Source organism: Drosophila arizonae, chromosome 4, assembly GCF_054131065.1.
Source record: "Drosophila arizonae isolate 15081-1271.41 chromosome 4, UAZ_ARI_1.0, whole genome shotgun sequence".
Taxonomy (NCBI): domain Eukaryota; kingdom Metazoa; phylum Arthropoda; class Insecta; order Diptera; family Drosophilidae; genus Drosophila; species Drosophila arizonae.
The window spans coordinates 24810628-24824070 of NC_142924.1; the positions used below are offsets into that span (position 1 = coordinate 24810628).

The window sequence follows — 13443 nt, forward strand, 5'->3', positions numbered from 1 at the left end:
GACGAGCTGAGTTGATATAGCCCTGTCCGTCTGTCCGTCCGTCCGTCCGCCCGTCCGTCCGTCCGTCCGTCCGTCCGTCCGTCCGTCCGTCCGTCCGTCCGTCCGTCCGTCCGTATGAGTGCGTCGATCTCAGAAGTTATAAGAGCTAGAGAGCTGAAATTTGGCATGCATACTCGTGAGTACCATACGCAGTACGAGTTTGCATTATTTTTTCGATAAATCGCCCGATAACTTTTTTATCGAGAATAATCGAAAAATTGATTTTGTTTTTTCAGCCTCATTAGAATACTATTAAACCTGGAGACTTCAAATTTGCGTTGTATATGAAGTTAATGGATACAAAGATTTTGTCATTTACAGATTTTGGATACCACGCCCCCTTTTCCCCCAATTTGTAAAAAACGCATTTCAAGTACTAGAGACTTGTGCTTTGGAATGTACACACATATTCACCATATGATTACACACTGAAAGTTTCATGAAGATCGTATGTCTACAAAAGAAATTATTCGACAAATAAATTCTCATAATATTGCCCACATTGCAGCGCAGCCCAAGCGCAGTCGCTGCTTACTGCGCAGTTAGCAGAGCGCAGGCTTATGCGTGCGTGGGGATGCATGTGTATGTATGTGTGCATAAGAAGTGCAGAATGATTAGAATATCAGATTAGAGGGTTCAGGGTATCTCCTAGTCGAGCAGTCTCGACTGGAGCTTTCTTACTTGTTGTTCTTGTTGTTGTTGTCGTTTCTCTACAATTTCGAGCGCGCCAAAAAGTGGAAGAAAAAAATCATTTTGGTTTTTATAAACAACTTTTTTGTTGCCTTGTTGATTGGTGTTTGCCGTTGTTGTTGTTGTTGTTGTTGTTGTGGCTGTTTGTGCAAAAGCAAAACGTTTTGCGTTGCCAAGCAAAAGTCTGGCGGCTTTTTAACAGCTTGATAGGCACAGACAGGTGGTCGCAGGTCGCAGGTGAGCGGGCGGTAGTTCTTTTATTAGTGTACAGGTGTGCAAAATTAACACACAAAATTCATATATATTTACGTGTGAATATATATACATATACGTGTTTCTTGCCAATCAATTATTGAATTGATCGAGCGACAAATGAATCAATTTACAAATCATTTAAATTCAAATTTCTGAAAGACATTAAATACCTGGCAGATAAAAAGATGGATTCTATGATTATAGCAGCATAGATATAAATCATGAAAGACTAATAGCTCATAAAAATTACGAGTAGACCAAATGAACTCTGCGACATATGAATATGTATTCATGTATAAATAGTTTATCTGGAAAGTATATAATATGTTCTATTTGAATTCACGATTCTTCCTGCCTCTTACATAATCTATAATTTCCATTATAAAATACTCTGTCATTTCCAATGAAATTTCCCCTGAGGCCCTAATTTACTTATTTAAAACTGTAAACTGTACAATTCATTGGCCTGATGAATGACTTAATTAACGTGCTCATCAATTTAATTGGACCAACTCTATGAGCTCTACTGTTTATAGATCCACAAAATGTACAAATGGAGTGACTAAGCCGCAATTTAATCGCTTTTCCATGAAACGAAAAGATAATGCAAATGGGAATAGTTCACACACACACACACACACACACACACACGCATGCTTTTGTAGTTCAGATGATTCACAACTCTTCAATCACAATATATATATGTATATTTCATAACATTTTGTTTACTTTACTCAATTCGTTTTATTTCTTCTTCTTCTATTTTTTGCTAACCTTTTCTGCTTAAGCTATGCGCATTTATTTGCATAAATTGATGAAAATAAATATTTAAAAATAAGCAGAGAAAATAAATTTCGAAAACCTAAACGAGAGAAAAAAAGAGAAATAATGCAAAATTGTGCTTGGAATTTCCGCCTATAAACGGGTTTAGACATTTTCCTGCTCAGCGATGAGTCACAATTTCCACACTGAGTGCAAAAAGTCAGCCGCCTTAATATGCAGCAATTAACAATCTGATCTGAAATCAAAGCGGGAAAGTCGACCAAACAATTTCCACTCGGCCAGAATCTCGAATATGCGCAAACCAGAAACTGGTTAATGCACTTATAGCACACCAGCAAAAAATAATAATAATAATAATAATAAATAAATAAAGCAGATACGCAGCTCAGCAGAAGAAAACAAAAGCTGAAAAAATCTATAAAAGAAACTTACAAAATAAAAAAGAAGCAAAAAACGAGTCAGTATAATAATGGCCACAAGGAGATTGTAATAAAAATAATAGCCATAAACAACGGACTATAAATCAAGTTAACAGCAAAGCAAATACCCTATCTTTTATGAAATTAGGATGACCATTTTTCTGTAGAAAATGTTAACTTATCTTAAACTATCGTGAATATGCTTTATGGAGAATTACATAACTGAGGCAAAGAATATTTTGAAGAAAGTCGATAGAAAAATGTTTTTATTAGAATGTGCAATAGGCTATGATGGGTGAAATATTTATATATGTATTTAATGTAATATAATGAGTAGCTGCTCCGCAACTAGGACGATTATTCTTTGAGGATATATTTAAAGATATGTAAGTTAAAATTTTGTGCATACAAGATATGCTTGATTGCTTAAAAAATCCACCTTGGCATATACTTGCACTTAGAGTGACCATATTTGGAGTGAATTTTCGTGCGGATTTGTTTTCCACAGTATTTTATTTGTGCTCTACATAGATATGTAAAAGATGACTATCTAGAGTAAAATATTAAATTGCTATAATTAGAGTCACCATATTTTGAGTGATCAAATTTTTATGGAGAGAGAGACAGATTTTCATACATATGTAATATCTTCTTGCTCTAAAAAATTTATTAAAATATGGTAACTCTAACTGCTCCACAGATGACCTGCTTTGTTACTTAAACACATTTTAGTATTTCATATATTTTGTTATTGTTACAACCTGCCTGAGATAGTCGAGGTAACCCGTGTCGACTTACACGCAAATGTACAAAAATATGTATGGCAATTTGGACCACGTTCTTTGACATGAATTTATGGCAATTTAAGACAAGTTTTTAATTATTTTCTGTTGCATGTTGTTGTTGCTGTTGCCGTCTGTTGTTGCATGTTGTTGTTGTCTTTTTTGTAGTAGTAGTTGTCGCTGTTGTTGTTGTTGTTGCTTGCTGCCGCTTGGCATAATAATAATTTAAATATGGTAGCGAGCTGAAATGAAGTGGCACAAGGCATTAAATCATCGCGTGCAGCTAAAAGGATAACTAACTAGCAACAGCAACAACAACAGCCACTAGCAACTAGCAGCAGCAACAACAATTGCAATTGCAATTGCAACACGACACAGTGGCATCGAATCATGTGAATTTGACACAGAAATTGCAGCGCTGCACTAAGTGGGGCACTTAACAATTAAAATGTTAATTATGAAAAGTAGTACACAATAAGCAACATACACATATACAATATAAATAATACAATCTACATAATAATAATAAAAGACAACAAACACGTTTCATTAAATTTTGCTGGCAGCAACAATGATTGCAGTTGTTGTTGTTATTGTTGTTGCTGTTGCAGTTGCTGCTTCTTCTTTTACAATGCAATTTGTATGCAAATGCAAATACAATCAACAATGCACACACACACACACACACATACATTAAGAGAAGCTTTTGCCAGACTTTATCGCAGATGCAGATGCACACAGACACAGTTGCAGCTACATTTACCAGCACAGTTGCAAGCGAAGGCAATGTGATTAGCATAATGGCCCACAGGCCGTAAATATTGCATTTTAGCATAATTGTTTATACTTTGCAGCTGCTGGCAAACGATTGGAAGACGACGCCTTTAAGCCGCTAATCAAGCCTCGAACTCGCCCAACATCAGTTGCCATTTAGATATCATATTAACTACAATATATACTTTATATATATGTACATATATCAGTTTAATTATCACAGCTGATGCAAGCCCACTGTTGAATCTCATCTTATTGCTCATATGTCTATGTGTGTGTGTGTGTGTGCCTTAACAAGCCTGCCTCATTAGAATTGGCAAGTGAAGTGGCTGCCTCGCGTTCTTGATGAGTGCAACTTTCTATCGCTCCATTCACTTGTTGCCGTTCGAGCGACTCTCGCAAATGTTTGTCTACCAATCGCCAAATGCAACAATGTCTAATTGTCTGTGACGAAGTGCAGCAAACAGTCTCGTCTGCAACTGTCATGTGGTCCCTCGCCGCTGCTCCTCCTGCTGCTCCTCGTGTGCCTCCGCCTGCCTCTAAGCCCGTTAACCCCCATTTGCCATTTGGCCATGTTCGTGTTCGCTGTGCAGTTTCAGTTTCCGCGCTGCAACTTTGTAATTAACTTTTGTCACGACGCCAGCAGCTCCGAGTGCACTGAGGAAGAGGCTCAGGCTGGGGCTGAAACTGTGTGGAGGATACCAGGGAATGGCAGTCGATGCCGTGGCTGGCCATTAAGGCGGCTTTCCAGCTGAACGAGACAGTTCAAATTGTATTTATTTATTATGCGCACTGCTCGACTTAATATATTTTATTTACTTTTTCCTCTGATTATTGTATTTTTCATTTTCATTTACAGCGCAGACCAATTGACGCATAATTACTTTATTTATGCCTCAATTAGTGGCGCATTAATTAAGCACACACACTCGCACACACATGCATAACCTTGACTTCTGTCTGTCCGTCTCGTTCTCGCTTATTCTATGTAATTGCATTTATGCTTTATGCCTCTTTCGCATTTTGCAGTCGCTCGCATTTGACAAATGACTTGACATCAATTCAAAGGCACACACACACATGCACACATAGAAGCGCGCTTGGAAGGTGATTAGAAGAGAATTACTTGAAACTCAATTCTAGCAATATAAGAGAGTGCCGAGCGTGAGTGAGCAAAAGAGAGAGAGAGATAGAGGGAGCTTGTCAGCGAACAAAAGACACATCAGAGCAGCGCTTGGCGTGCAAAAAATAAGAAAACAACAAAAAGAGTGCAGAAAAAATTGGCAAAGGAATTTCTTAACGACTTCAACATGCCAAAATTAATGGCAATAATTAAAAAGAGAGAGAAAAAATAACAGCAACAATAACAACAGCTGGAAAGCACACGAACAACGAAAGGAAACCAAATACCAAACAAAGGCAACTGCTATTAGATACTAGAATAGTAAATACCCTAGAGACAAACGGCAAACCAGAAGAGAGAGTGAGAGAAAGAGAGAGAGGGGGAGATAGTCAAGCAGATGAAGAGATTATGATAACTCGAATCTGTAGTGCAAGCAAATATGTATAAAACACTCAGACTGCAGGTATATGCCCCATCTAGGACAGCATTAACAGGGTATGCCACAGTCGAAAACTAGTTTGTCGCTGTCTCGTGACAGCCCAAAATAAAAGGCAACACTTCCAAATTATATAACATGATATCGGCAATGGGATCTTCCCAAACCAACCACCGAGCCGTAGGTGGGCACTGCCACTGCGAGGGGAGGCAGAGCAGCTCGCAAAACATTTATGCAACGAAATGCATTTGGCCGAGTGGTAAAAAGCGCAGCTGATTTGCAAATATTTGCACTATTGATTACTAGACGCATTATAATTCGGAGTCCAGCCAATGCAACGCAATGCTGACCCATCACATCACATCCACCCCCCTCCGCCTGCCTATCCAGACTACAGTAATGCAGTCAGCAAATATTTTCATTGCTGCTGCTGCTGCTGCTGCCGCTGCCTTTTTCCAATTTAATTTATCGCAAATATTCAATCAAAATAATGATGTGAGTGAGCAGCGGAAATGGCGCTGAGCGATGTCTGGATGAAAGGATGAATGGATGAAAGGATGGCATGATTCAGTTAAAAATGACAGCGAATTTACAATTGAGGAAGTCGAACAATACCCTGTAATTGCAATTAAATTACGTAATTAAACACGATTGTGTAGAGAATCAAATGATTGTGTTTCAAATCAATGCACAGCCCATTTGATCGGGTATATGTTGGTACCAAGTACCCTGCACTTGAAATACGAGTGTTCAATACACAACTGCATTATCAATTAGCCAATTATACATACCCTGCAATCGGCATTGTAATTGAATAATTCTACAACGAGGCAATCGAGTGCAGGTGTTTCAAGTATGCCCCATATTGCGACTATGATAATTAAGTAATATAATCAACTAGCTGAAATGCTACAGATGCAAATTATAGCGTATTATGTAATTAGAATCACTAAATGACGTATCTCAACGGACATACCCTGTAATGAATGAATGAAATTAAAATCTCAACTTCAAGAGCACGAAACTCACGTTCATTACATTTTTTAAATGTGTATACCCTATAATTTCAATTTGAGTACAACTATAATTCTAATTCAATTTAATCAAATCGCAATGATTGTCTTCAATTGCAACTATTTTGTGTCAGTTCTTAACTCAATGGTCAAGTGCATCGTCCGGTCGGAGCAGAATCATAGGGTATTATGCTGGCACATTCAAATGGCAGCAGCAAATTGAATTAGCACTCGCTGCTTTTTCCGGATGGCATTTCTTGCTCATTTGGCTTCATACGAAAATTTGACTGCACATTTAGATGAAAGTCTGGCAGGAGCCGGAGCTGTGGGGACTCGAGCTGTTTAAGAATGCAAGGCAGCGCAGCGAGCAAACGAACAATTGCAGCCTAATTGAAAGCTAAATTGAATAAAATACACACACACACACATAGAGAGACACACACACATACACGCACATATATACACACAGAGAGATAAACGTCAACACATGCTAACAGACTGAGAATCAAGCTCAGCAAAAGGATAAAAAGGAAACTTTAGCTAGATCAACGGCGCACGCTCGGCACGTACAATTACACCCCCACTGCCAGCCCCACCCTCACACACGCCACACACACACACACACACACATAAATTTCAACTATGTGTATGTGTGTGTGTGTTAGATAGCTACGAGTGTCCATCCACAGCAAGAAATTGAAGCGAACAGTGGCTGCTCTGAATGCCTGACACACAGTGCCTGCAGGATAATAATGCACACACACACAGACACCCACATATATACATATACACACACACAGCATTTTGTGCAAGGCGGCGTGGCATTGTGGGCGAAAAAATTGTGGAAAATGCAAAATTAGCATGAATACGAAATACAAGTTAAATATTTGAGCTGCCTCCGGCTGGGAGCCAGAGCCAGAGACGGAGAGGGAGAGGGAGTCAAAGACAGAGAGGGAGACAGCGACGGAGCTCTGGTAGCCAAGTTAAGGGAAGAGAAAGAATGAAAGAAAGGGCAACTCCAGCACAATCATAGAAATTGCATATACCATTAAAGCAAATCTGAAAAGGTATATCTGTATGTGTGTGTATGTGTGTGTGTGTGTGTGTGTGTGTGTGTGTGTGTATCTGCTGCAGTTGCATTTACAAGGATATGCCAAAGGATATGCATTGGATGCTGTTTTAATCGCAGCTCCTGCACTAAGTGCTGACTCACTTAAACCAATATTATTATTGAATGGATAATAGAATAGAAGGAATAAACGCAGCTAATGAAGCAACAACAAACATTTTCCTATAGAAAGAAAGACTACTAAGAAAGACATATAGAGAGAGTAGACATCAGATCGATTCAAAAAGATAAATATATATAAATATATATATTTATATAGAGCAACATTGGTATATTTGATTTGTCGAGCAATATCGCGCTCAATTTCTAGGTTCTTGGTGTCCACTGTACTGACAGACCTAGATAAAGAGGAATATAGATATCGCAGCAGAGGAGAAAACATGATAACTAATATTTGATTTATTTATATTTTATTTACATTTCGCCGCATATATATGTGTGTGTGTGTGTTTTTTTTTTACCTTGTTTTCTTTATTTTTATTCATTTATTGTTGTTTCCTTCCCCCGGCAAACTTATCAGCAGACTTTGACATCGGGGACATGTAAATAATTTATATGGCATACCCTGGTATATGTGTAATTTATGGCAGGGTACACACACACACACACACATGTATGAGCTCGAGGTGTTAGTTATAATTGTGCTCCGTCCTCGCTCTTATCAATATCAGAGAAAGACAGCAGAAAGTGTGTGTGTGTGAGAGAGCGAGAGAGAGAAAGGGAAGGCAACGATCGACCTATCTTGTTGTTGTTGTTGTTGTTGCCATGCAAATTCTCAAGATTTTTCTAGTTGAGTTATTGAAATTAAATGGAATAATTATAGTACGTTAATTGTATGACATAACATATCTAATTATAAAAGTATATTCCGGTATGAATCCAATATCTTCTTTAACAGTTCAGTTAGGTTTGAAATCTATTTGGCAACGTTTAAGCCCTTAGAGCTATATTTTAATGACATCTTTAAAGCATTTGCAGTAAACTAATAAACCGTTTGGTATACTGATAGCTGAATCTCTTAAATCTTTATAAAGGCCACTTTATAGCATTATCCGTATCTCACTATAATATATATAATACATATAATACTATGTATACTATTATACTATGTATAATATAATGTTCTAAATTACGGTTATATGTATGCTTAAATACATTTATCTATGTAAACCGTTAGCTTGATCTATCTTATGTCGAGTCGAAGAAAAAATACTTTTCATTACCTTTCATTTTACTTTTTTATTTTTTATTTTTATTATTTGATGTTATTTCGTGGCTTGTTGCCTGTTATCAGTACAGCGGGCAGTTCAATGTAAATAGTAATAAACTTATTTACACCCACCCACACATACACACACATCCAAACACACACGCACAGGCACAACTAATTGCTGTTTGCTTTGCGCGCAATTTTATTTTCTGTAAGAACTGAAACCAACTTTTGTCGACGCACACAGCGAGAAGTAGAAGCTCTATCTCTTTCTATCTATCTATACCTTGCTCTCTCTCTTTCTTGAAGGCCGCCACGTTTAGTTCGTTGCATGTTGCAGTTTATGCTGCGCCCAAAGATAAGAGGCCACTAATCTCTATCTGCGTCTATCTATTTGCCTCCTTATAGATGTTTACTCTACCCGCAAATAAATAAAACTGCATTGACATAGTAAAAAATAAATATAAAAACAGAAGAGAAGAACAAGCAGAACAATGATAAATAGTTGAGAGAAAAACACGATATTGAAATAAAAACGCTGCGAAGCAAACAAACGACGCTCATAAACATTTAATTAACTTTTATGAACTGCGTACAAAGCGGGGCGAATGCAGTTTTGAATACTCTAACTAATGTTGAATTGCATAAATAACTGCAATCACTAAAGACTAGGCCTCATCTAGATGAGTACTTCCAGTGAAGAAAAAGATATTATTAAGCTTTAAAGATCAAGAGCTCTTAAATTGCTGACATCCAGTGAAATGAATCATATTCAATTTAGTCTACATAAATATTTCGTAAACAAAATAATTAAATTATTTATTTATCTTTATTTAAGCATTGCCAAGTCAGCAAAATGAGTTCGGGGAATCATAAATCATTCAATGCTAACAATTTTATGCGTCTCAAAATGCTTAAATATGCGAGCTGAATATAAACCCTAATTGAATAGAAATCTGTTCCGAATACATACTAAACAGCAAACTCACTTTGCAGACTGGGTTTGCTGTCCTCCTCTCATTCTTCATATTTTCTTATCTATTTTTGAATAAATCATTTCGTGAGTTCAATTAGAGATTACCCATTTATCATTTATGTATATTGATATTATATCTAATTAAATTATTTGCGCAACTTTGCCTCAGAGTTTCTTCGCTTTCTATACCTCAAAATTAGCCTCTGCCTCTCTCCCTCCGATTCAAATTTGAGTTGGGCAACATTTCTATCAATTAGGGTATTTACCATTCGATGTTGCCTAAATGGAGTTTTCCATTTTGTGTGTTTTATACACGTATGCATAAATAACTAAAGCCCGTTTGTCATTGCAATTGTAGTTCGTGTTGTTGCTGTTGTTGTTAGCCATGGCCTATGCAAACACTGTGCAACGAGACAAAAAATATGTACCTTGATTATTGCCATAGCAATAGATATATACATATATACATGTCTGTCTGTGTGTGCCTTTTTTTGGGAATATTATCATAAGAAAATCTTTGCACAAATAATTGCCAATTTTTCCGATTTTCAATTGCGTGCAAATTTATTTAAATGTAATTTATTTATGCCTTTTTTCTGGCACCTGCGACATGCAAATATTTTTAGAAAGCATTCGCAGAGAGGGCCTCCCCAGCTGAGCTCCACTCCGTTTGGGTAAATATGCACACATACATACATACATACATAAATGGCTCCAAACTCTGTTTGCACAAATTATTTCGTTGCTTTGTCACCAGCTGAGGCCGAGAGGCATTTGAATGCCAATTGGACGGCTCCTTGTTGTAGTTGGGTTTGTTTGCATTGCATTATGCTGGCCAAGACACGCACACACACAGAGACACGCTGGGAAAATATTTTACACATGTGGAAAATATAAATCATATTTTTGCTGGCAATTTGCACAAACGATTTGGTTTGTTGTTCTATGCAGACTTTCTGTTTGTCTCTTTGTCTGTTTGTCTGTTTGTGCAACATTTATTTATTGTTGTCTGCGCAAATTCGAGAAGTAAGCCTCTTTAATTGGCCAATCCGTATCACTAGACAATCTGTGCACACATAACTATGCAGTTAAAAAGCCAAAAGCATTTCGACTCCAATTCAAGAATTAAATTCTTCCAATTAGACCAATTACATTGCGATTTGATAAAGACGTCCACTTGGAGCGAAAGTATTATCAGTCTCAGCCAGCGTATTGGCCAAGCATATAAATTGAAACTCGAGCGAAATTGATTAATCGATTGAATGAGTCGAATTTAGAAACTGAAGAGGTTCTTGATGACAATTAGTAACGATTTATATATTAAAATATATATAAGTAGATTATTAGATTAAATACATGCACATATACTATAATGCGTATTTATTTATTTATGAAAGCATTTAGAATAAAATGCCAACACATTTTATGTTGATTTTTAAATAATTTCTGATAAATCGTTATCAATTTATAAAAAAGAAAAGAATCTATACGTTCTTAATTTAAAATTATATTGAATAGTAATTATGTTAGATAATTTATGGAAGAGATGAATGTTTCTTCTATACATAAACACACTCAGCAGACTTAGTTATATCCAAAAGAGAAATGAAAGAGTTTAGGGTAGTACAGGATAATATATATTAACTATCCTGAGGATAGGATAGGAGAGGATAGTTAGTATATAGTTAAATTACAATTTATATATTAACTATCCTAACCTATCCTATCCTAGCCTATCCTATCCTAGTTAACTAACTATTCTATCCTATCGTATCCTATCCTCTCCTATTCCTTAACTATTTCAATTTACTGTATGAGCCAGTGTAAATTGAATTAATATTCCAGAAGTTTCTTAGCCTTAAACTCTTTTCGAGAATATCTCAAATATTTGGTATTCGATTAAAGAAGTAAGCATCGTCGCTGAGTAAGAATCGCAACTGCAGCTATCAAATACAAATAGCTCAGGAGCAGCGACAAAAGTCTTTTATAAACATAAATTGCCAGAGCCTTTAATGGTGCGCGCAACATATTTTAGACCAAGTAGCAACTGCAGCAGCAGCAGCAGCAGCAGCAGCAACAACAACAACAATAAATGGCAACCGCAGCTGTTATTTCTCATTGTTGTTGTTGCTGCTGCATTTTTGCCATGCTCGTTTTTTTTTATGTATTCGGCTGCACAAATAAATTGCACATAAATCGCTGGCCACATAAATTTTACATGTTGCCGGCGTGCAGACTCGAAAAAAAGAAACAAGTCGAAATTATGTGTCCGCTGCAAGCATAAATTATACCAAGAGCGAGTGTGAGAGAGGGAGAGGGAGAAGGAGAGGGAGAGGGAGAGCGAGAGAGAGGGGGTAGACTGCAGCTGAACGTGCGGCAATTAAAATATTTGCGCGTCTAACAACAAATTTCCTTAATTATAGAAATGAAATCAAATTATTCAACTAATTGCAGCACTAAGTAGAACAGCTCGGAGCAATACAGACTGCGATTGCAATTGCATAATTAGGGCTTCGAGTAGAACGCATTGCCGCTGGGCAAACAGTGATAAAACTCGAGGCACAAACTCTGCCGTTGCGAAGGTCAGCCGCCCATAAAGCTGCGACACGGGCAACGAAAGCAACAACTGTTTATTGCTGCCTCTGCTCAGATATCTGAATGTGTTTTAACAATTTGTCAACTTTTTATTTTATTTGCAGTCACGCGCCCGCAAAACCTCCACCAAAGCAAATAAACTGAATGCATCCGCCGTTGGCATTGCAGCCGCATCAGCAACATCGCCGCGTCTAAGTCCAGCGCCAGCAACAGCAACATTGTTGCCGCAGCAATCGCCAAATACCACAACAGCAACAGTTGCAGCCGCCGGCAGCTTGCAGCAGCAGCAACAGTATCAGCAGCAGCAACTGCAGCAGCAATTGTTGTCGCACCAGCAACAGCCGCAGCCGCAGCAGCAGCTTCAACAGCAACATCAGCAGCAGTCGCAGCACTATCAGCAGCAGCCGGAGCCGCAGCAGCATTTCCATCAGCAGCAACACTTGCAGCAGCAGCAGCATCAATCGCAGCATCACCAGCAGCAGCACGCACAGCAGCAACAGCAGCAACATTTGCACCAGCAGCAACATCAAATAACCGCACAAATACAAACCATGAAGGATCAACCGCAGCAACCCATGGTGAGTACACCGAACATTCATCGAACAGTTTCAAACTATATTTTCTGTTTGCAATCGGAACTTCCAATTAAAACAACAACAACAGCAACGGCAACAGCAACGAGCATTGACCTTCAATCAGTTCATCTGCTGCAAAATGAAATGAATTAAAAACAACAATGGCAAATAACATAAATTAAAACTCAATAGCGCCGCTGGCCAACATTGCGTATACGTCACACACGTCCAATCAGCTGCAGCTGTGCACACGAATCGAAAGCAAATAAATGCTGTGCAGAGGGACGGACGCAAAAGCAAGCTACGCACACACACCCACAGACAGACACAGACAGACACACACAGACAGGCACACATACACACATGTGTTCATTCATAAACAATTTTTCGATTTTTATCAATGATTGCTAAATGCTTTCAAAAATAAAACGCAAACCACACAGCAACAACAAGAGCAGCTGTCATCACCAGGTGCACATTTCCACACACACACACATACGCTCACACACACATACAGATACAGTCTATTTTCACAACATAAATTACAAACACAACCCCAAAGCCAAATGGACTATAAAACTTGGCCCAGCACAAAAATAAAGTAAAATAAAATAAAAATTTGAATATTTCATATTTTAATAAAT

At 37.8% G+C, this 13443-nt stretch overlaps 1 protein-coding gene across 6 annotated transcripts in view; it reads left to right on the forward strand.

Moving 5' to 3' along the window:
- Tet (Ten-Eleven Translocation (TET) family protein) overlaps positions 1 to 13443 on the forward strand; it is a 126406-nt gene that overhangs the window by 103670 nt on the left and 9293 nt on the right. For all 6 annotated transcript variants that reach the window (XM_089467805.1, XM_089467810.1, XM_089467808.1 and 3 more), the window contains one exon: positions 12329 to 12802. In XM_089467805.1, the coding sequence (XP_089323931.1) occupies positions 12329 to 12802 (474 nt within the window). The remainder of the gene's footprint in view (positions 1 to 12328; positions 12803 to 13443) is intronic.